The sequence below is a fragment of the Ochotona curzoniae genome, unplaced genomic scaffold, assembly GCF_017591425.1.
Source record: "Ochotona curzoniae isolate NIBS_2020 unplaced genomic scaffold, NIBS_Ocur_1.0 contig_2404, whole genome shotgun sequence".
Classification (NCBI taxonomy): Eukaryota; Metazoa; Chordata; class Mammalia; order Lagomorpha; family Ochotonidae; genus Ochotona; species Ochotona curzoniae.
This window is the reverse complement of record NW_024465451.1, coordinates 5,851,818-5,875,300: the sequence shown is the minus strand read 5'-3', so window position 1 is coordinate 5,875,300 and position 23,483 is coordinate 5,851,818. Positions and strand designations below refer to the sequence as shown.

The 23,483-nt window shown below is 49.4% G+C and overlaps 1 protein-coding gene across 1 annotated transcript; it reads left to right on the top strand.

Annotated features, from left to right (window-relative positions):
• Nucleotides 1-1,019: 1,019 nt before the first annotated feature.
• CUNH1orf216 (chromosome unknown C1orf216 homolog) lies at nucleotides 1,020-1,715 on the top strand. The gene has a single exon (XM_040974412.1). The coding sequence runs from the start codon at nucleotides 1,020-1,022 to the stop codon at nucleotides 1,713-1,715; it is 696 nt and encodes a 231-aa protein (XP_040830346.1).
• Nucleotides 1,716-23,483: the final 21,768 nt, after the last annotated feature.

Below are 23,483 nucleotides of genomic sequence, written 5' to 3'. Positions count from 1 at the left end.
AGCTCAGCTGTAAAGTATTGCAAGGGATTTGCTGGGTGGAGAGGGGGAGTTAGGAGGAGGGAGAGGCAGGATATTGTAGCAAAGGAACAGGTGTGAGGACAATAAGAGGGCATTTTGGGAACACTGAGCAGTGCAATTGGTGGGAGGGCGGAATGGCAAGAAGCCGGTGGCCAGCCACACACAGGGCATTACAGGTCATGAAGACCTCTCAGGTCTTGTATCTGCTCGTTCAAACCCCACATGTCTGCAACAGCCAGGCCTGAGCCAAGCCAAAACTGAAAGTCAGGAACTCCATCCTGGCTCCTGTGTGGGTGGCACGCGCCCGAGTGGCTGGGTCATTTTCTGCTGCGTTCCCAGGAAGCTGGATTGGAAGCAGAGCAGTGAGGGGGGATCGTCACCCAGTCGGGCCGTAGTGCTGTGCCCTGACTGTTATATTTTTAATCAGTGCTGGTGAGATCAGTGAAAGGGCCATGGGAGTAATTCAAGTTCAGAAAAATGGCTTGGGCCAAATGAAATTGAAGAGCGAGAATTACCTGAATTTGGTGACCAATGAGATGAGGGAAGGAAGGAAAACATGGATCCTGGGCTACTGCCAGGCACTGGCTCAGGTGGCTGAGTGGGAAGCAGGGATGTCATGCTGAGGATGCCAAGGCGAGCTGGCTTGGACTGGGAGATTGCCCAGGCCCTCTGGCTGGCTGCAGGGCTGGGTAACTGCTGGGTCTGGACAGGGAACAGATTGGAGAGTCACCAGCACATCACGGTCCCCAGAGCTGCAGCAGACAGTGAGCTAACCTGGGGAGAAGCATGTAGACCAAGGTGGTGGCCTGCCCCTGAGGGCTATAGGGGCGACTGTGAGGGAACAGTGGGGGAAGGGTGGGAACCCACAAAGGGGGCATTAGCGGAGCGAGGGGAGAGGATAGCACGGCCTGCTGCCCTATGGCCTGGTTGCCATGACTGTAGGCATCCTGCCCTGCCCTGCCCTGTGTGACGCATTCCTCTGCTTCCCTTCAGCAGACCAGATGTTCGCCATCCAGCCAGGGCTTGCTGAGGGGGGCCCATTCCTGGGGGGCCCGGCCCCTGCAGCATGTCAGCCCCAACCAGACAGCAACTGCAATTTCATGGCGAGTGCCAGGGATGCCAATGAGAACTGGCATGGGATACTGGGCATGGTGGAGCCCACCCTGCTAAGGAGCTCCTCCGAGCTGTCCTCTGCTAGCCAGGCCTCACAGGCTCCTGGGTCGCATGAAGAAGGGGTCCGCAGCCCCCCTGAGGGAGCAGAGATTCCCAGAGCTGAGCCTGAGAAGATGGGGGATGCCAGCACCATCTGCTCCCCTCTGGAGGACAATGGCTACGCCAGCAGCCCCCTGAGCACTGACAGCCCCAGCAGCAGCAGCAGCAGCAGCCCTGAGCCTGCCTGTGGGACCCCCCGAGGCCTGGGCCCCTCAGATCCTCTTCTGCCCTCTGTGGCCCAAGCTGCGCAGCAGCTGCAGGCACAGGAGCGCTACAAAGAGCGGGAGAAGGAGAAGCACCACGTGCACTTGGTGATGTACCGACGCCTGGCACTGCTGCAGTGGATCCGGGGCCTGCAGCACCAGCTGGTTGACCAGCAGGCCCGGCTGCAGGAAAGCTTCGACACCATCCTAGACAATCGCAAGGAGCTGATTCGTTGTCTCCAGCAGAGGGCAGCACCACCCAGACCCCAGGACCAGGGCTAAGGGTGTGTCCCCTACAAGGGTTAGAAGGTATATGTGTGTATGTTTGCAGGCACATGTGTGGTTGTACACAAATCAGTACATGATCATTTGCTAGCCTGACTGCAGGTAAGTCTGAGTGTGATGTACTAACAGGAAGACAGGTGTGTGCAGGCATATGTAAATGAGTTGGGGTATGATGCTATCTGTGTGTAAATATGTAAGAACAGATATATAAAGCATGTATGTAACAGGGAGGTGAATTTGTAAATTCATGGGTGGACAGATAACCCAACTGTGTGTATATATCTGCACTAAGTGAGGATGTTGATACAAAAGGGATGTGTGTGTGTATATGAGTAGATTTGAGTTGGGTGTGTATGAATGAGCCCTTGTATGCATAGGCCTGGGTGTCAGGTGCATGTGTATTTGCATATGGACCAGTGCATAAGTGTATACAGGCTCAGATGCACCAGTCAGGCATATGCTCACACCCCGTTTTACCATGGCTTAACCACAACGCTTTTTCACCCAACTGGTCTCGCTGCTCCCCAATGAGAAAGCATTGGCCTGCTGTTATCTGTCCATGGCTGATCCATCCTCTTGGAATGGTCCAGACTAACCCTTGCTTATCCCATACCTTGCTGTACTGGTCCGCTGTCCTGGATGTAAGAGGTTTAGATCCTCTCTGGCCTGCCATAGCATCTTTATCTACAGTTTTAAAGGATCAGTTGGTGGAGAATGAATTTGACGGGGGAAGGAAATGGGAGGAGGAAGGTGGTATTCATAGCAGAGAAGACAAGCAACTGTCCCTCTTGAACTCTGCCTCTGGGAAGTGACAGTGGCAGAACCCTGTGATGAACAGAACAGATTGTGAAGTACCAGTTTCCTACAAGCCAGAGCTCTCCACTGGGTAGGAACTGTTGAGAACCACACTGGCTTAAGCTCCCAACAGGAAGGAAGGCGTACTTGCAGCAATGGATGGGAGCTCTGCAGCATGAGCAAGCAAGCTCTCACTGCCCTCCCTGTGCCTCTGCCTTGCCATGGCTCTCTGGCTTTTGCAGCTTCGTGCATTGTACATCTCTGAAGTGGGACTCAGGGCAGGGGTTAGCTCAGCTCTCAGAGATGGGCAGCCCATGTCAGCCCAGGCCCAAGAGACTCTTAGACAGCCTTTCAATGGAGCAGCAGCAGCTCTGTGGGCTGGAGAGTTGTCAAGCCTCGTACAGGACCAGTGGTGAAGGTGGCCAAGCTCTCAGCTCTACTCCTAGGAGCCAAGAAAATACAAGATCCTTGTGCATGAAGTCGCCCTGCCAGGCCAACGATGGTTTGGAGGTTGGCAGTGGCAGCCCTGGCCCTTGGGCTCCAGGTGCACCGGGCATGAAGGATTTTGCCATCCCTCTCCAAAGAGCTCCATCCCTGATGAGTGGGTAAGGGAGGGGTGTGGGCTGCGGGGACTTGGCATCTGTGGTTTCTTACCATGTATTGAGTGTGAATCCGGGTCCTGGACTAACGCAGGATGAATAAACCGGGCAGAAGAGTGCAATCCGAGACTGTGTCATGTTGCTGGGTGTCCTGGGCCTCACTGGGCTCCCTTCATGCTGAGTCTGATGGCAGGCTCTCTCAGGAGCGCCCCAGCCTCCTGGGGAGCTGGGCTCTGCCCTGAGAGCCCATGTCGGATTGCCCTCGTCCTGAGTGCCCTGGGGACCTGACTGGATTGTGAGGCTCATGGCTCCTCCCCTCAGCCCCCAGTCACACTCAGGTATTCCATCACAGCCTGGACCTGCTGCTGTCCTGAGGGTGGGTGCCTGGGAGAGGCTGAGGGTCATAGAGGGTTCTGACATGTGCAGTCCTAATACAGATGCATGACTCCAGGTCTCTGCAGATGCTGGTTTAGATTTCATCTTCCATTTTACAGTAGTTTGTGTAATGATTTATTGATTTCTCAAAAAAATCTACTATTTTTCCTTTTTTTGTGTGTGGAACTCTTAGCTGCTCTTTCTGAAGCCTTCCAGATCCAAGGTCATTGCTGGCCCCATCCTGGGTTGGAGCTCCTAGCTCCCTGAGGCCAGCCAGTTGTCATTATAAGCTGGTCTGGCCGTTTCTCCAAAAACTCCATTATTTGATAAAACCTTATTATTACCTAGTGCTGCATAACACCCTGCCCTCAAGCTTACGATGGGAAACAAGGAAAACAAGTCCACACGTGTAAGCTCTCGGGGGCCTGAGCCTGGCTGTTTTCCTCATCTGTCCCAGAACTGCACTCAGGGTACCAGCCTAGGGTACCTGTGTTGGTAACAGTTGGCCCCTCAGTTGGCTCTAGACCCCCCTGCCTTGCCTGGCTTATGGGTCCTTCCAGCATGGCAGTCTGCTTCCTCCAAGCACACGTGACTGCTAGGAGACTGGAAGTCCCAATATCCTGCAGGCTGGAGGTGAGGGATCTCACACGAGGCCAGGAGTCCAGAACTACCCAGTACCACCCGAGGCATGTCGTGGCTGGTTAAGTAAAGGTATATCTTACTGGCTAGTATCTACTCAGATGAACTGAAAATTTTCAGAGAAATCTGAGTGTTCATTTAGGTGCTCCCAATAAAGTATATTTAGTTTGTAAAAAAAATTATATTTTTATTGAAAAGGCAGATTTATGGAGCAAAGAAGAGACAGAAAGATATTGCATCCACTGGTTCACTCCCCAAATGGCCACAATGAGTAGAGCTGAACCAAAGGTGTGAGTCAGGAGCTTCTCCCAGGTCTTCCACATGGACACAGGGTCTCAAGGCTTTGGGCCATCCTCTGTTTCTTTCCCAGGCCACAGACAGGGTGCTGGATGGGAAAGTGGAACATATGAGGCACAAACTGGCACACATATGGGATGCTGGTGCTTGAGGTAGAAGATTAGCCGATTAAGCCATTGTATCAGCCCCTGAAAATTATTTTTTAAAAAGATATATTTTTTTATTTCAAAGGTAGAGTTAAAGACAGAGACAGACAGGTCATCCAACTGCTAGTTCACTCTTCAGATGGCTACAATGGCTGGTGTTGGGCCAGGCTGAAGACAGGAGCTGGGTGTCCCGTGTGGGTGGCAGGAGCCTAAGCACTTGGACCTTCTGCTTTTCCCAGGTGCATTAACAAAGAGCTGGCTTGGAAGCAGACCAGCTGGGGGTTCAAACTGGCACATATACTGATGCCAGCAGTTCAGATGGCAGCTTAACCCATTGCATTACAACACTGGCCCCAATGATAAAAATTCTTACATAGGCTCCTTTGTTATTTTCTTTTTAAAGTTTATTTCCATGTACCTGAAAAGTAGAGAAAGAAAGCAATTTTACATATACTAGTGCACTCCTAAATACCTGTAACACCCAAGGCTGGGTTAGGCTAAAACTCGACACCTGAAGTTCCATCCTTTGTGGATAAATAATTCAAGCACCTGAGACAGCATTTGCTGCCTCCTAGGCTGCATGAGCAGGAAGCTGGACCAGAAGTAGAGCAACCAGGATGAAAATCAGCACTCTAATACAGAATGTGAGTGCCCTAAAAACCAGCTTCACCTGTTACATTTGAGGTTACATTCACCTGTTACATTGAACTATTTGAGGTTCACTCCTCAAATAGCTACAATAGCTGGGGCCAGACCAAAGTCAAGAGCCCAGATATCAGTCTGGGTCCCACACTTGAGTGACAGGGGCCAGGTACTTCAGCCATTATCTGCTACTTTCCCAGCAGCACTAGCAGGCCAAAGCTCCTTTTAAAAAATTAAAAATTAATCTGAGAGGCAGAGAGAGAGAGAGAGAGAGAGAGGAAGCAACATGCCATTCATTGGCTTATTCCCTACATGTCTGCAATGACAAGGGATCCAAAGACGGGTCAGGAATCCAGTGTCTCCCACATGAGAGGCAGGAACCTAGCTTCATCACTGTTGCCTTCCAGGATCCCAATCAGCAGAGGTGGAATGAGGACCTAGCGCTGGGAATCGAACCCTGGCACTCCAAAACATTATGCAGGTGCCCTAACTGCTAGGCCAAATGCCTGCTCCAAGTATATTTCTTTTAAACCTCACAAAGAATACTTCCCTCTGAAACAGTGAGCCAGAACATTAAACATGCTTGTTTTCTCTGGATGTGATGTATACTTCGACCACTTTTTTTTCTTTTTTAAGATTTAATTTAGTTTTTATTACAAAGTCATATACAGAGAGGAGGAGAGACAGAGGGGAAGATCTTCCATCTGATGATTCACTCCTCAAGTGACCACAATGGCTGGTGCTGCGCCGTTATGAAGCCGGGAGCCAGGAACCTCCTCCTGGTCTCCCATGCGGGTGCAGGGTCCCAAAGCTTTGGGCCGTCCTGGACTGCTTTCCCAGGCCACAAGCAGGGAGCTGGATGGGAAGTGGAGCTGCCGGGATTAGAACTGGCACCCATATGGGATCCTGGTGTGTTCAAGGCGAGGACTTTAGTCACTAGGTCACCGCGCTGAGCCCAAGTCAGTTAACTTCTTTGTGCTGTTTTCTCATCTCAGAATGCAGGTGACAGGGACTTGGCATTGTGCATAACAGATTAAGCCTCTGCCTTCAATGCCACCATCCTGGATGGGTGCTGGTTGGGGTCCCAGCTGCTCCATTTCTGATCTAGCTTCCTGCTAAACGCATCTGGGAAAACAGCAGAGCATGGCTGAAATGCTTGGGATCCTCAACCTATTTGGGAAGCCTGGAGAAACTTCCCAGCTTCAGCTTCCCAGCTTCCCAGCTCAGCTCAGCTCAGCTCAGCTCAGCTCCGGCTATTGTGACCATTTGGGAATTGGACCTGTGGATGGAGAGAAAACCTTTCTGTAACTTTTTTTTTTTTTTTAAATTGAAAGGCAGATTTGCAAAGAGAATGAGACACAGAAAGGCTCTTCTTCCCTACATGGCCTCAATGGCTGGAGCTGAGCTGATCCAAAGCCAGGAGCCAGGAGTTTCTTCTGGGTCCCCTACGTGATAATGTGTACTGTGGAGGCAGCAGGTGCTCCAGTACTTGGGTCCCTGACACCTATGTGAGATGCCTGGATGGAGTTCCTGGCTCCTGGCTTTGGCTCAACCTGGTCCCAACTGTTGCAGACATCAGAAGAGTAATCCAGGGTGGTGGAAGATCTCTCTCTGTTTTTCAAATAAGATGAGAATAAACAAAAATTTTACAAGTCTTTGAAAAGAGAAAGCTGCCTAATTTTCCTTCCCATGAAAGTGCTCTGTGAGCTGAGCAGTAAGTAGCCAAACCAGACCAGGGAAGCAGTGGACACTTACAGGACCCTTTTCATCACATCTGCTGAGAAGGAAGGACTGGGGCCACTGCGATGTCCCCTGCATGAGATGGACCCTGCCTAGGCTTCCTTACCCGCGCGTCGTAAGGACTGAATGAGCAAGTGGAGCCTACGGAGAAAATGCTAGAGCCCTGAGGAGTCCGCCCCATCCTGGAACAGCCTGATCTGCGCATGTCAAGGAGACGCACATCTAAAAGTGCCACACATGCCACTCGAGGCCTAAGAGGAAAGTCAGGACCTCTCCCCTCCTCCTCACCCCTCAGCAGCTCTCACTGTGTTCCTGTTACCCAGGTGGGAAATCTGGGTTGCGTTTCAGGTATCTGGAAATTGAGCCACTGAAGGGAATCTGCCCAGCTCTCTCTGCTGGTCAAATAAATCATTTTTAAAAATGCTCTGTTGAAAAGAAATATTGGGCCCAGCGCTGTGGCCTAGCGGCTAAAGTCCTCGCCTTGAACGCATTGGGATCCCATATGAGCGCCAGTTCTAATCCCGGCAGCTCCACTTCCCATCCAGCTCCCTGCTTGTGGCCTGGGAAAGCAGTCGAGGATGGCCCAAAGCCTTGGGACTCTGCACCCCGCGTGGGAGACCCGGAAGAAGTTCCTGGATCCTGGCTTCAGATTAGCACAATACTGGCCGTTGCAGTCACTTGGGGAGTGAATCATCGGACGGAAGATCTTTCCCTCTGTCTCTGCTCCTCTCTGGATATCTGACTTTCCAATAAATAAATAAATCTTAAAAAAAAAAAAGAAAAAGAAAAGAAATATCAAATTTCAATTTGGAAGATTTTTTAAAATGAAAGGGGTTGTTTTAAAGTCACAGAGCTGAGAATGGTCCTGTGGGCAGCCATACATCCCCATGGCCACTGCACAGAGGAAACCCTTAAAGTTCCTAGGAAGTTTAGGTGCTGGAAACATTCCCTGTGAGGATTCAACATGCAATGGTTCATTAGCACCTGTTGAGGCTGGCCTTGGACACTTCTTGTTTACTAGTAGAAGATTATGCGGTGATGGAATACGGGGATTTATCTTGGTGTTTTCAGGATGCAGTTTCCACCATAAGAGTAATCACACAAAGCAAATGATCTGGGCTCCATGCAACAGCTTGATTACCTAATCCTCTCCCTTTAAGTGCCAGGATGTCATATGAGCGCTGGTTCATAGCTTGGCTTCTCCACTTCCCATTCAGCTCCCTGCTGTTAGCTTGGGAAAGCAGCAGAGAATGGCTCAAAGCCTTGGGGCCCTACACAGGCAAAGGTTAGATCTGAGCCAGGTACGTATAAAGTTCCACAAAGTTCAGCTGTTGTTGCCTGAGATTGGGTGGATTCCCAGGCCCTCTGGGCCCAGAAGCCCTTTACCACCAGATCTGAGGACCTTAGGGGTGGGAGTGACCGGAAGAAAAAAAGAGGTGTATGGTACTGAAGTCTCACATGCCACAGTCGGGGACCGGTAAGATTCCACCTAACCCCCACCACACACACACACCCCACCAGCACCACCACCTGGGCTGGGGGACGCGAGGAGTCTTAGGGGCTGCGCCGGTGGTCCCCAGCCGGGCAGAGGCGCCCTTCAGCTGGCGTCCCTCGGGCCCGAGGCGGGGTCCCCCTCACCATCCCGGCACCCCAAAGGCATTGACAGAGGGCGGCCTTCCGGGGGCTTGTTGCGCACCCGCGAGGAGCGCGGCATGGCCCCTGAGGCGATGGGGGCCGAGGAGACGATTGAGGGGCGAAGAACGCCCCCTCGAGGCGTCCCCGGGAACGGCCTGGTGCTGCCTTCCCTCTGGGATCTCCTTCGCTCCGGCGCATTAGTTGCCTGCTGTTCTCGGACTCCCCAAACTCGGCCCGAAGCCGCATTTGCTTGCCCACTGGCCGGCGACCCATCGCAAGCCAGCGGCAGAGCCCGGCTCTCGTCAGGCACAGCCCTGCTCGGCCACCTGAGTCGGGGTGACCCTCAGAGGCCCCCACCCCACCCCGCACCCCATCCTCGCTCCTGAGGCGGGGCCATCTCCAAGCCCAATCCCTGCCATTTGCGGCCATCCCAATGCATCCGAGTTTACCTCTCCACCCCAACTTCCACCTGCTGCCTTCAGTCCTCGGCCGCCTGGAGGGGTCACAACGATCTGAGGCGGTTTCTACAAGATGGGATGGCTGTGGCCACACCACGCCCAACATAAGGCCTTCCCCAAGGCTCCCCAGCTGCCCAAGGTTGTTAGCGTGTCTGCAAGGCTTGTTCTGGCCAACTACCCCCTCCCCGCCCGGTCTGTCCTGTAAATCAGCAGGCCCCGCCTCCATTCCTTAGTCCTCCGCCCCCTCCCCCTCCCTTAGGCCATGAATTCCTCCCTCAGGCCCCTAGGGATCCCTCAGGAAGCTGGGCACCAGCAGATTCCTCAGTGTGGACCCCGCCCGTATTCGGCAAACAAATCCGAGTCCCCTGCGAGCTGCTGACCGGCGCTGCCCAGGTACTCTGTCCTCGCTGTCTTTATAACTCACGGAAAGCACTCGTCCCGTGTAGGTGCTTAACTGCGGCCTTCCACACACCAGACCCTCTCCTAAGTGCCGGCCCACGAGGGACTAGCAAGGAGTTCAAGTGTGGTCCAGGCCGGTGTACGCAATGTTGAAAGCATTTTTCGACGCTGGCTCCGGCAGGTGTTGCTCATTTCTGTGAGAACCGAGGCCTGGGACGCCAGGGCTGAGCCATGCTGACCGGCCATGCTGACCGGTTTTCTCCTGTAGGGACTTCTTGGGTCTTCACTGCCGCCCCACACCCCCGCCGTGTATACTGTTGAATTCCAGGGACAGGACGAGAGTCCTCAGAGTTTCGACACAGAACCCCTTTTTCCTGGATGATCTTACACATGTAGCGTTCTGGGGCTCACATCTGAAGAATGCATTCCGTGCCCCTCTCAGCGTGGAGGGGTTGGCAGTGTGTTTAGCACAGGGGAAGGGCTAAGGGAAGTGGAAGGAGTGCGCAGTGGAGTTGATGAGGATGTGAAGGAAGACAGGGAGGAGAGGAAAGGAGCATCCTAGGAGAAGCGAAGAAATGAGGATTTGGCCATTGTGAGCGCGTGACCCTCAGGGCTGCACCCCAGGGAGACTGTCCCCTGATGGAAGATTCTTTCTGAACCAACAACTGCAGCATGGACAGGGATGTTGTCAGCATGCCGGATCTGAATGCTGTGAGCTGCATGTGTAGTTACCCACATCTGGGATGCTGGGAAACAGTTAACAAGCCCTGTGAGCTAGGCAGGCCTCTGTCTTCAGGGATACCCAGAAACTTCTCTGTGTGGGTGTGTGTGGGGGGGAGCTTGTCACGGGTGTAGACCTGGTCTTCAGCATAGAGGAGCCCTGAGCCAGGGGCACTGGGTTTCCTTATGGGAGTTACCAACTCTCTCCAAAGACACCTCCTGCTTCATATCTGTTAGATTTGCATCAGCAGGACCTGGGTACCACCGATATGGACAAGGTGCCCAATGATGAGGTGTACACGGGCGTGTCTGTGTGTCTACATGCAGATCCTAGCAGTTTTGGGATTGCTGGGTTAGAGGACATGAGGCATTGCTCCCCTATAATATTTGTATTTTTTTTCCAAATATTTATTTATTTTTGTTTGAAAGGCAGATTTTACAGGGAGAGAGGACAGAGGAAGAGATCTTCCATCCACTGGTTCATTCCCCCAAATTGCTATAATGGCCAGGAGCCAGGAGCTTTTTCCTGGCCTCCCACATGGGCGCAGGGTTTTAAGGCTTCAGGCCATCCTCTGCTGCTTTCCCAAGCCATAAGCAGGGAGTTTAATTGGAAGAAGAGCAGCTGGGATACCAGCACTAACAGGTGGAAGATTAATTTGCCACACCACTGTGCCGGTCTCATATAATCTAGTCTCAGTGGAAGACTCACAGGAAACACGGGGGTGCAGCTGATGTGATAGCTCAGTGACTAATCCTCAAACGGATTATGAGGTAACTTGTCCAAGGTTTTGTAGTTATCAGATAGAAACTTCCAGTTCCAACACAGAGAAATGTCCTATACTAGAAGCCTTTTTGTTCTTACTATAAATTTATCAAATCTCAAAATGATATGGGTGCCAATTCATGTCCCGGCTGCTCTACTTCCCTTCCAATTTCATGCTTATGGCCTGGAAAAGAAGCAGAGAACAGCCCAAAATCTTGGGACTCTGCACCTGTGTGAGACACCTGGAAGAGGCTCCTGACTCCTGGCTTTGGATCAGCTCAGCTCCGGTGTTGTGGCCATATGGGAATTAAATAAAAAAATGGAAGATCTTTCTCTTTGTCTCTCCTTCTCTGCAAATCTGCCTTTTCAAGGAAAATAATCTTTAAAAAAGAAAGAAAGAAAGACAGAAAGACAGAAAGAAAGAAAGAAACCAGGCTTTAGAGTCTGTGTGCACACTCACTGTGTGCAGATCCAAAGTTACTTAACTTTTAAGATTTATTTGTTTTTCTTGGAAAGTCAGATTTACAGAGATAGGAGAGATAGATAGAGACAAAGAGAGATCTTCCATCTGCTGATTCACTCCCCAAATTGCTGCAATGGCTTGAGTTGGCCTGGTTCAAAGCTGGGAGCCAGAAACTTCGTTTGGGTCTTTTTTTTTTTTTTTTAAGATTTATTTATTTTTATTGCAAAGTCTGATGATTCACTCCACCAGCAGCCGCAGTGGTCAGTGCTGCGTCAATCTGAAGCCAGGAGCTAGGAACTTCCTCCGAATCTCCCATGCTCTCCCATGCAGGTGCAGGGTCCCAAGGCTTTGGGCTGTCCTCGACTGCTTTCCCAGGCCACAAGCAGGGAGCTGGATGGGAAGCAGGGCTACTAGGATTAAAACCGCTGCCCATATGGGATCCTGGTGTGTGCAAGGTGGAGGATTTTAGCTGCTAGGCTACCGCCCAGACCCTACTTTTTTTTCCCTTTACTTATTTAAATGACAAAGTAACAGTAAGAGAGGAAAAGAGAATTTGAAAAAGTGATCTCCCATTTGCTGGTTCACTCCTCAAAGGCCTGTAGTAGTCTGGTCTGGACCAGAACAAAGCAAGGAGTCTTTGAAACTCAACTCAGGCCTCCCACTAGGGCGGTAGGGTGCCAACTAATTTGGTCCATTACCTTCCTTGCCGGAGCCATTACCTTCCTTTTGTTGGCAGCAGGGATTGGGAGTGGAACTGAGACCTGAACAGGCTCTCTGATAGGGTATGTGGGTGACAGTGGCTGTTCCAAATGCCTGCACCTTAATGTTAAAGCTTCCAGAAATAAACACTTTGTTTTTTTGATTGTGCTCTAGCTTTTTTTTGTTTGTTTTAATGTATTTGCTGATTCACTCCCTAAATGCCCATGACCCCCACCAAAACAGGAACCCTGAGCACTGCCGGATGTTCCATGCAGGTGATAGGACCCGAATCACCCGAGACACCACTACTGCCTTCCAGGATCTACACTGACAGGAAGTCCGCAGCTAGAATCCAGCTCATGAATTCTGAAGCAGGTGCAGGTGCGGAATCAATGTGCTAAACACCTGCTCCTTGCATTTGTGTGAATCCGACTTCTGTGTGTTCTTCCTTTTAAAAAAATGTATTTATTTTATTGGAAAAGCAGATTTATGGAGGGGAGACACAGAGGGAAAGGTTGATTCATCTGTTGATTCATTTCCCAAATTGGCCACAACAGAGCTGAGCCATCCAAAGCCAGGAGCCAGGAGCCTGTTTCAGGTCTCCCATGTGTGCACAGGATCCCTAAGTTTCGAGCCATCCTCTACTGCTTTCCCAGGCCACAAGCAGGGAGCCAGATGGAAAGTGGAGCAGCCAGGACATGAATCAGTGCCCACCTGGGATGCTTCTGCTTGGAGGTGGAGGATTAGCCAATTGCTCCAATGCTGGGCCCCTGTGCTCTTTTGAAACTAATTTTGAAGGAGGTTACTAAGATGTTAGTCTTTATTGTGTTTTTTTTTTTTTTTTTTGGTAATTTACAAAGAAGATAAGTGAAAGCTGCTTGAGAGCTTGTTTGGAGGTTTTAGCAGGAGAGCGCAGCTACTCATATACCCTTGACCGAAGACCGGTCCTCCTCTAGCGGGGATGGTCGTCCTCTTCGACCGAGCACGCAGCTTCAGGAGGGACGCACATGGAAGGGTGAGGGAGGAAGGGGACACTCGCCTAGCCAGCCAGATCAGCTGAATCAACCCTGGCGATCAATGGGGTGACAGATGTCGCAGCCAGATCGCCCTCACATCCAGTGAAAGCTGCTTATATGAACATGATTAGCAATATTTTTATGGAAGTTACCATACTTAGTATTCCCTAAGGTCACCTCTACGGACTTTAGAAATAGAATGGTTGTGAATACAAGTACACTAGGGCAGGATGGGAAGGAGGTGTGGTCGGAATGGAGAATGAGGATGGGAAGGCAATGGGAATAAGATGGAAATATGTGTGAGAGAAAGGAAAGGGTGACACACGTCAAGGCCTTTGCATTTCACCATCACCACATTCTCGTGTGGCAGTTCTCCTATTTTCCCATTTTACAGGTGAGTGAAAAGTGACTTTTTTGGATGAACTTCATTTCTTTCTCTTTTTCTTTAAAAATTTATTTGTTGGAAAGGCTGAGTGAGTGGGGAGAGTGAAGGGGAAAGGCAGAGATGTTTTGTTTACTGGTTCGCTCCCCAGATGGCTACAACCAACAAGGCTGGGCTTGCCCTAAAACAGGAGCCGGCAACTTCAGCCAGGTCTCTCAGGTAGGTGCAGGGGCCTAAAGCACTGAGCCAACTTGTAATGCTTGCCCAGGCACATTAGCAAGGAGATGACCCAGAAGTGGAGCAGCTAGGACTCAAATCAACACGCACAGGTTCTTCTGACGCTGCAGGCTATGGTTTCCCCACAACCCCGGCCTGGCATGAGCTCCATTTCTGGGAAAGCAAACACAATCCCAGGCACACCACTCTCCCCTTTCTCACCTTCTTCCAGCCCCCATAATGTTTGGGAACTCGGACCTAAATAGCAGTCTCACTGAAAACCAAAAAAGATTCTCTGAATGGGACAGCCTCCCTGCTGGCACTTAGTGAGACAGACAGGAATTTGCCTTTGGAATGGGAGGGGAGGAGAGGCGACAGCCGCTTCTACGTGGTGCTCTGACCTCTGACCGGCCAGGCACCTGTTACTCCTTTCATAAGCAAAAAGAGGGGACAGGGACACTGCTACACCTGCACCTATGTGTCAAATCTGACAGCCTTCCAGGACACCCAAGCCATCCCACCCCTGCATTCATTCCTACTCCCAAATCCACCAAGACCTGAGCAGATCCTTTTGAGCTGCCTTCCTGGATCTTTCTCCACCCATAGCTCCGCTCTGACCGCCACCAAGATCTCCTGGCTTGTGAGTGTGTGTACATGAACACGTATGCGTACCCATGCCTATATGTGTTCTGGGATGGAAGGAATCAGAATGGCTGTGTACCCATCTTACAGATGAGAAAACTGTGGTAGGAGGAGGGCAAAGGAAGTTTTAGGCTCATTTGGAAATGGCAGATTTCCTGTGGAGCTTTCTAGGACCCTGCCTCTTCATAATGTTTCACATTTTTCAAATCATTTCCATCCAGTTACGTGGCTATAAAGGAGCTGCAGCCCCACTGTTTTGGTGGAGAAGACATAGCCAAAGTCAAGTAACATCAATTGGGTTAGCAGGAGTGGCTAGGGTCACCCCAGCAGGAGGCATCAAATCACGGGCCTGACCTTCTCTCTGTTGTAGTAACAATGTCACAGCGTTACAGTTGTTGGAATCCTGTCCTTGCATCACCCCATAGCTTTCACATCACCACCTCAGGAGGCAGGATCAACATTCCATTTGACAGTGTTGCAAGGTTCCAGTGAGATCACGCCAGACAAATCTAGGGTATATTAAGTAGTCTTTATTAACCAAGCTTGATGATAACAGGGACCACTAGGAATTAGGAAGTGGCAAGTCCATATGGTAATCCAATCTGAAAATTCCAAGTGGAATAAATAGTCATTACCCTGAAATCCATTCATTAAACTGAAGACCTATGTCCTTGCTTCCCCAGTAATGTAAGTTATCCTAAAATAGATATACAGAGAACGACCTGGGCACACTTACAAAGCTAGACATTCACCTTTCCTTGGCTTCTCTGTCCACATTTCATTATTGCTTCACCTCTCCTGGAACTCCCGATAGTACATAAATTAAAAATACAAAGCTTCTTAGCATTGCTATCCTTATTGTCCCGCCCTAGCAGTGAACAGAGGGTGAGGAATACAGACATACAGGGGGCAATGTTCAGGGGATACCTGTCCTCAGAGTCTGTGAGAAGCCAGAGAGTAAGCAGGTACTGGGGAGCCAAGAGTTGGAGTGCCAGAGCAATGCATGCATGCAACCAAGAGAGCCTCTCCCTATTATGGGCTTCTATGGGAGTTTGCAAGGGAAGTGGTTATGCGACAATACAATACCACCCCCTCTCAGGTTCCAGGTGGTGTTGTGTGAGTGTCACAGGTGGGCAGGAAGGAACACCTTGGTGGTGGGGGAGTGGCTTTCAAGCTCCTGACCCTTAATTGTCTACCCCACAATAATAGATGGTGAACTAGAGGTTAAGTGGTTCTCACAGCCCCAACAGCTCATGATGAAGCCAGACCTGTTGAATCCTGTGGCAGCACAGGATAGACTGGGAAGGTAGGATCTCATTGGTTCATGTATGCATGTGCAGGCACACGCCTGCCCATGTGCAGCAGGGACTGGCTCAATAGGAGCAACTTTTGGCATTTGGGTACTTCTTTAGGCGAGACTGTCCTAGGCAGCATAGGGTTCCAATTTAGTGTCTTTGTCCTTTAGACATGAAATGCCAGTATTAGCACTGTCTACCCGACGATTGAGACAACCAGATTAATTTTTACGGGTGATATTTACCCCCTCTCCCTTCAACACACACACTTAGAGCTCTAGGGCTACTGTCAGCTTTGGACTCTGTTACCTTTTCTTCCTTCCTTCCTTCCTTCCTTCCTTCCTTCCTTCCTTCCTTCCTTCCTTCCTTCCTTCCTTCCTTCCTTCCTTCCTTCCTTCCTTCCCTCCTTCCTTCCTTCTCTCTTTAGATCTATTTATTTATTTACTTTAGATTATTTTTATTGGAAAGGCAAATTTACAGAGAGCAGGAGATACAAAGATCTTCTGTTGGCTGGTTCACTCCCCAAATGGCTACAATGGCTAAAGCTGACCTTATCCAAAGCCAGGAGCCAGGCACTTCTTCCAGATCTCCCACACAGGTGCAGAGTCTCAACGACTTGGGCCATTCTCTAATGCTTTCCCAAGCCACCAGCAGGGAGCTGGGGAGGAAGTGAAGCAGTCAGGACACAAACTGGCACCCATATGGGATCCTGGCACCTGCAAAGTGAGGCTTTAGCCACTAGGTCATCACGTCAGACCTAAGATTTATTATTATTATTTTTTTTTATTGGAAAGGCAGATTTACAGAGAGAGGAGAGACAGAGAGAAAGATCTTCTATCTGCTGGTTCACTCCCCAAGTGGCTGCAATGTCCAGAGCTAAGCCTATCCAAAGCCAGGAGCCAGGAGCTTCTTCTGGGTCTCCCACATGAGTGCAGGGTCCCAAGGCTTTGTGGTGCCTTCTTTGTGATCCTGTCCCCTTTATTCTTCTTCCAGCCCCAGCCTGTTACAGGGACTCCTCTTCTCTCTTGAGTTGCTTCCTAGTGAGTGCAAGATCAAGAGTTACTGAGTCTGGAGCCTCAACCTGCCTTAGCAGGTGGTTCCTTTAAGGAGATTGGTTCCCAGGACTAGGGAGAGGAGGCCGGCTGAAGGATGGCAGAGGGAAAGGACCCCACCCCTGCTCCCTGCAGGCATCATCTAATCACCACTGTACGCATTGTTACCCGCCTAGCTCAGTGTGCTTTTAAGTAAAATATGCAAAGATTTCCCTCTCAAATGATCTCCCCAGGCAAGTGAGCTTGTTAATGGAAAAAATGCAAATAGGGCCTCAGCTTACGCTCCCAGCCCCAAGGCTCTGGGCAGCTAATGCGCTTTGCTCTTCTCATTCCTGGGAATTTCTGTTTCTATTGAAACTATGATTTTGGGGCGGCGGGGTGGGGGGGAGGGGGTGCGAGGGAAGGTGCAGGTGTGGGCATAGTGCCACCCTAAGGGAGAATCTTAGAAGGGAAGGGACAGCTTAGGCACAAAAGTTTGGGGGTATTTGCATGGCTGTGGAGCCTCATTTTCTCATCTGAGGTCTCGGGCCTGTGGGCAGTGGGGGTTGCTGCTGCTGCTGAACCGAGGGAGGGGCTCTGCTTATGTCCTTGTGCTGGGCATACTTTGTCTGTTCTAACCTGGGGAATCAGATGTGGTGGTGGCAACCTCAGGCTCCTGTCCTGCTTGGTCATTCTGGAAGGAGAAAGGTCAAGAGAAACAACCACAGGACACCCTAATCAAGCCATCAAAACCCGTGTCATCATCCTGAGACCCAGGCACACTGCCTGCTACATTAGTGTGTCAAGGCCTGAGGGCCACACTGTCACCCCCTGGTGACTTCCTAAGTAGGCATGCAGAGCCCCAGGGATGTGGAGCTCTGATGGTATGCAGGGTCAGGCAGCAAAACAGCTGGGAAGTGTTGCCCAGGAATGCCAATGTCAGGAGAGGTAAGCTGTCCCCAGTCAAAGGGGACTACCATGAAAAGACAAACAGACCCTGTGATGCTGGTTTAGAAATCATTTCTGTGGGCTGGTGCAATGGCTGAACTGGCTAATTTTCACCTCCAAGTGCAGCATCCATATGGTCCCAGTTTGTGTCCTGGCTGTTCCACTTCTCATTCAGCTCCTGGTGGCTTAGGAAAACAGTGAAGGATGGCCCAGGGCCTTGGGAACCCTGCACCCATGTGGGAGACCCAGAAGAAGCTACTGACTCCTGACTTCAGATTGACTCAGCTCTAGCTGCAGGAGCTACTTGGGGAGTAATCCAGTGGATGGAAGATCTTTCTCTCTGTCTCTCCTTCTCTTTGTAAATCTGACTTTCCAATAAAAATAAATAAATCTTTAAAAAAAAAAACTGTTTATAGATGAAATTTAAAGATCTGTGTTATTTGCATAAAATTAATACAAGAGAAAGAAAGTAGTTAAGGAGTTAAATGAAACCAGACTGACTATATCTGTTTGTGATGAAGACATTCTTTTGGTTTTTTTCCTATATTTGAATTTTTCTGCAATAGAGATTTTCCTTTATTCCTCTTCCTTCCTTTCCTCTCTCCTTTCTTTCCTCCCTCATTCCTTCTTTCCATCCTTCCTTACTCTTTTTGCTTTCTTGAGATTTATCTTTATTATTATTATTTCTTTTTACTGGAATGTCAGATTTACAGAAAAAGATCTACAGATTTACAGAGAGACAGAAAGATCTTCCATCCGCTGGTTCACTCACCAAGTAGTCACAATGGCTTGAGCTGAGCTGTTCCAAAGCCAGGAGCCTGGAACTTCTTCCACATCTCCCATGCGGGTGCAAGGTCCCAAGATCTGGGCCATCTCTGACTGCTTTCCCAGGCCACAAGCAGGGAGCTGGATGGGAAGTGGAGCAGCTGGGACACAAACTGGAGCCCATATGGGATCCTGGCACATGCAAGGTGAAGACTTTAGCCACTAGGCTACTGTGCCGGGCCTGTTTCTTAAGATTTATTTATTTTGGGCCTGGCATGATGGCTCAGTGGCCAGATCTTCATGTTGCAAGTGATAGGGTACATTATGGATGCCAGTTGATGTCCTGGCTTTTCTATTTCCCATCTAGCTCCCTGTTTGTGGCCTGGGAAAGTAATAGAGGATGGGCCAAGGCTTTGGGACCCTGCAACCCTGTGGTAGACCCAGAAGAAGCTTCTGTTCCTGGCTTTCAATGGGTTCAGCTCCAGCCATTGTAGTTCTTGCTCACTCCCCAAATGGCTACAATGACTGGAGCTGTACCAATCTGAAGGCAGGAGTTTCCTCGGGGTCTCTTGTACGAGGACTTGGGCTGTTCTTGCTGCTTTCCTATCTTCCCCTTTCTTTCATTGATATCTTGCTTATTTTTCTTCTTATCTTATTCCTTCCTTCCTTGCTTCCTTCCTTCTTTCCTTTTCTCTCTCTCTCTTGAAATACCAGGAGGATTACAATGCATTTCAGGAGAAAGGCATGTTAGCATGGGAACCCAATCTAGTTCAGGAGTTTGGAGTAGACTCTTAGGCAGTGGGTATATTTATCAGAGACTTCAGGGTGAGGTGGGAACACAGGTGCAAAGCTTAGAGCAGTTGAAAAAAAAACTGGAGTGATGGGCTAAAGGAACATACACACCTTTTTATTGGTGTGGAAGAGATTAGAGATAGATGGCAATAGAGACAGAGAGAGAGAGAGAGAGAGATGGAGATGACAAAGACAGAGAGGACGGAGCTTCCATACACTGGTTCACTCCTCAAATGCCCACAATGGCAGGAAATGGGCTGGCAGATGCTTTAGAGCTAGAAATTCCATCCAGGTCATCCAAGTACTTGAGCCATCACAGCCACCTCCCATTATATTACACCATTTCCTGTGCACAATTAGCAGGAATGTCAGGTCAGAGTCAGGAGTGGAACACAGGTGCTTGGATGTGGGACATGGTGTCCTACTTGTTGAGCTAATGGCCTGCCCAGACCAAGAGCATCTTAAGAATGTAAGTCTGCTACTTTTTTCTTTTCTTTTCTTTCTGCATCTGAAAGCACACTCTGGTGCTTATGTTGGCACAGAGGAGCATGTGTGCTGGGGACAGTTACACGTTCACTTCCTGAAAGTCAGATCTGAATCACTGCCCAACCCCCAGCTTCCCTGAACCACCCTTCCTAGCTCCCATTTCCAAATAAAGGCTGTACTTAATGCCAGGCTTCATGCAGGAGACAGATACAATGACAAGAACAGGATGGTTTGTCTCAGCTCCAATCCCATTGGCTATCAGCCCTCAGGAGAGGAAAATGGTGTGGTTGGTGGCTGGCAGCCAGGCTCTGGGGCCAGAGGACTTGCGATCAGATTCTGCCTCTGCTGTTTGCTACCCAATGATCTAGAACAAATTCCTCCACTTCAGGTTTTTTTGTTTTTTGTTTTTTGTTTTTTTTTTACCTGTACAACATGGGTGACAAAAATACCAACCTCCCAGAAATGTTTTGAGGATTAAATACATTGCTTTGCATCCACTTTTTGACAATGGCTAGCCTGAAATAGGAATGGAATAAATCCAGTCTTTGTGGAGCACTGTCCTGGAAGAAAGCAAAATGGAGAGCAAGGGTAGAGAAAAGAGCTTCCTTTGCTTCTGATAATACCCTTCATTTTATTTATTGATTTCTAAGGGAGAGAGAAGATAGTTTCCTTGTTTTAAAATAATATCCTTTATTTTATTTTATTGACTTATTTTTAAAGATCTGTTTATTTGAAAAACAGATTTACAGAGAAAAGTAGAGACACAGAGAGAGAGGGCTTCCATCCACTGGCTTACCCCCAAATGCCTACAACAGTTGGGGCTGTACTATTGCAAAACCCAGAAACCAGGAACTTCTTCTGGGTCTTTCATGTGGGTTCAGTGTTCCAAGGACTTAAGTCGTCCTCTATTGCCTTCCCAGTCCATAAACAGGGAGCTGGATCAGAGGTGGAGCAGCTAAGAATAGAAACAGCACCCATAGGGGATACTGGAACTATAGGCAGAGGATTAGCCTGTTGAGCCACTGTGTTGGCCCCAATATCCTTTATTTTTAAAAAAATTTACACATAATAATTGTACATATTTATTGGGTAGAAGTCTGAAGTGGACAGCAAGCTTACATGCAGGACATGGTGGTCACATAGCAAGAAACCAGGTTTCATTGGAATAGCAAAGTCAGGTGAAGACAAGAATGCTGAGGATAAGGAAGGAGAAAAAGAAATGCTGGCTACTGTTAACAGCTCAGGAAGTCCCTAGGATGGTAAGAGACCAAATCCAACTGCTCTGTATTTACTTACATATTCCCACTTGCCTGTCCCCATCAGTGCTAAGAAAAAAAAAAAAAAGAAAAAAAAAAAAGAACTCACAAAACTGCTCTATAAAAGACGCAAGGGCAAGCAGAGTGGTTCAGCATGCTGATCTTCCACCTGTAAACACCCACTCTTCATACGGGTGCCAGTTCATGTTCCGGCTGCTCCACTTCCCTTCCTACAGCCTGGGAAAGCAGTCGAAGAAAATGGCCCAAAGCCTTGGGCACTGCACCTACATGGGAGACCAAAAAGAGACTCCTGGCTCTTGGCTTTGGATCGGTTTAACTCTGCCGTTGTGGCCATTTGGGAAGTGAGCCAGTGGTTGAAAGATTTTTCTTTCTGTTTTTCCTTCTCATTGCAATCCTGCCTTTCCAACAAAAATAAATCATTTCTTGCAAAAAGCAAACAAACAAAAACAAGATAGAGACAGGTGGTGGTGGGGGGTGTGGTAAGAAGAATCAGGGCCCAGCCTTTCTGGAGTAATCCAGGTTGATGCCCGCTAAAGTACCTAAAGATTCTTCCTTTCTACCATGGATATCAAGTCTCTGGTGGTCAATTTCCTTAACAGAGACAACATTTATTTATTTATTTATTTATTTATTTATTTATTTATTTATTTATTTAAAAGGTGGAGTGGAGATGTGAGGAGCCAGGAGTTCAGTCCTAGATTCCTGTGTAGGGACCCAAGCACTTTATCCATCATCCTACTGCCTTCCAGGTGCAATAGCAGGAGCCTGAAACAGAATTGGAATAGCTGGGACTTGAACTGATGCTCTAATGTGGAATGTGGGCATTCCAAGCAGCTGCTTAACCTACTGCACCACAGCATTTGCTGTGAAGTTAGAGTCTTTTTTTCCAAACATCTGACCTTACTAGACAGATGAAACATAGATTTTTAAAAGAGAGAGCAGTATCAAAGTGTTGTAGTTTTGTGTTAAATATTTGAAATAAAGTGGAGGAACAGCTAAGGAAATGCTGTGTCCAATCATGGTTAGGAAGAGGTGAGGAAAATTCCTAATTCACATTAGGTGATAAAACTGGGAGCAAAATTGCAAATTACATGGCTCTAATCATATGTAGAAAAGATAGGGATGAAGGGGGGGAAAACCCCACATTAAAGGAAATACACCAAGATGTTTACAGTGGTTAACTCTAGGTGGTGCTATCTGGGTGTGGATTAAAATAAAATAAAAAATTCCTTCCCAAACCAGGTGTGGCTGGGCTGTAGCACCCCACAATAACTGGAATGGGTGTGGGCCAGTTGGACAAGGGCATTGTTCCTGCCAGGACAGGAAGTAGACTAAGTCAGCCTGGACCGACTGTTGTATGTGAGATCTGCCACTGGAAGGAGACCTGATAGAGGAGCATGGGGAACTCCTTTATCAGCGTGCAATCCCCTCAGGTAAGTGCAAGAACCCAAGCTGGGAGCAGTCTGACCAAGCCAAGTTATAGTACTCGCTGGCATACATGTGGGTCAGGTCTGGGGATGGGCCAGGCTGGGCCATTCATAACATCCTTTTGCAGATCTGAGAACCAGGACAGAGTGCAGGACGGGCTGGGTTGGGCCATAGCATCAGCCAGTTCACATTAGGGCTGGGACAGGGGGCTAGCTGGGCTGGGTTGGGCAGCAGCATCCACCAGCAAATGAGGCCATTCCAGACTGGGCTGCAGTAACCATCAGCAAGCAAGAGACCTGGGGGTGGGGGACAGCAGGTAGAAGCTGTCAGGACTCCCCTGCTAAGCCACTGCTCTTGTTGGTGAGCATGGGAGCTGAGACTGGGGGGCAGACCAGGCCAGGCAAGGCTACAACTCCTGTTGGCCTGCATGTGAACTGGGTTAGGGGGAGAGCCAGGCTGGGATAACTACTGTATCCTTTGGTGCAGACATGAGCCAGAGTAAGGGAAGGCTGGTTGAGCTTCACTGCAGCATTAGCTGGCAAATGCTAGGACTTGAGCAAGTCCTGTTGAGCTAGACTGCAGAATGATCTGGAGAGTGCAAGATCTGGGGAATAAAGTCTGTCCAATGAGGAGGCTGTGGGCACCTCACTGATGGGTTGATATTCCCACTGGTGAGCAATTCCACCAGGACTGGAGATGGGTCTGGGCTGGACAGGCGGTGGCACCCGCTGGCATGAGAATGGGCTAGAGGGTGGAGTTGGTTGGATTGAGTTAGGCTTCAATGCCCGACAATGTGTACAAGAGCTGGGTGGGATGTGGAACAGACATACTGGCACATGCTGGCAGGAACAGGAGCTGATGCTGGGTGCTGACCCAGGGCAGGTTATTGGGGGTTACTCTGACTGGGTTACAGCTCCCTCTGGTGTTTGTGAGGACTGAGTGTGATAGGCAGGATTGGGCTGGGCTGTAGCACCCATTGGCTCGCATAAGAGACAGGGCAGGAGATAGATCTATCGTAGCAATTGCAACTGTCGGTGTGTGTGCATAGGCTGATGTGGGTGACAGAATGAGCTGGATACTGTACTGGCGGGCATACACAAAACTTAGGTCTGGGATC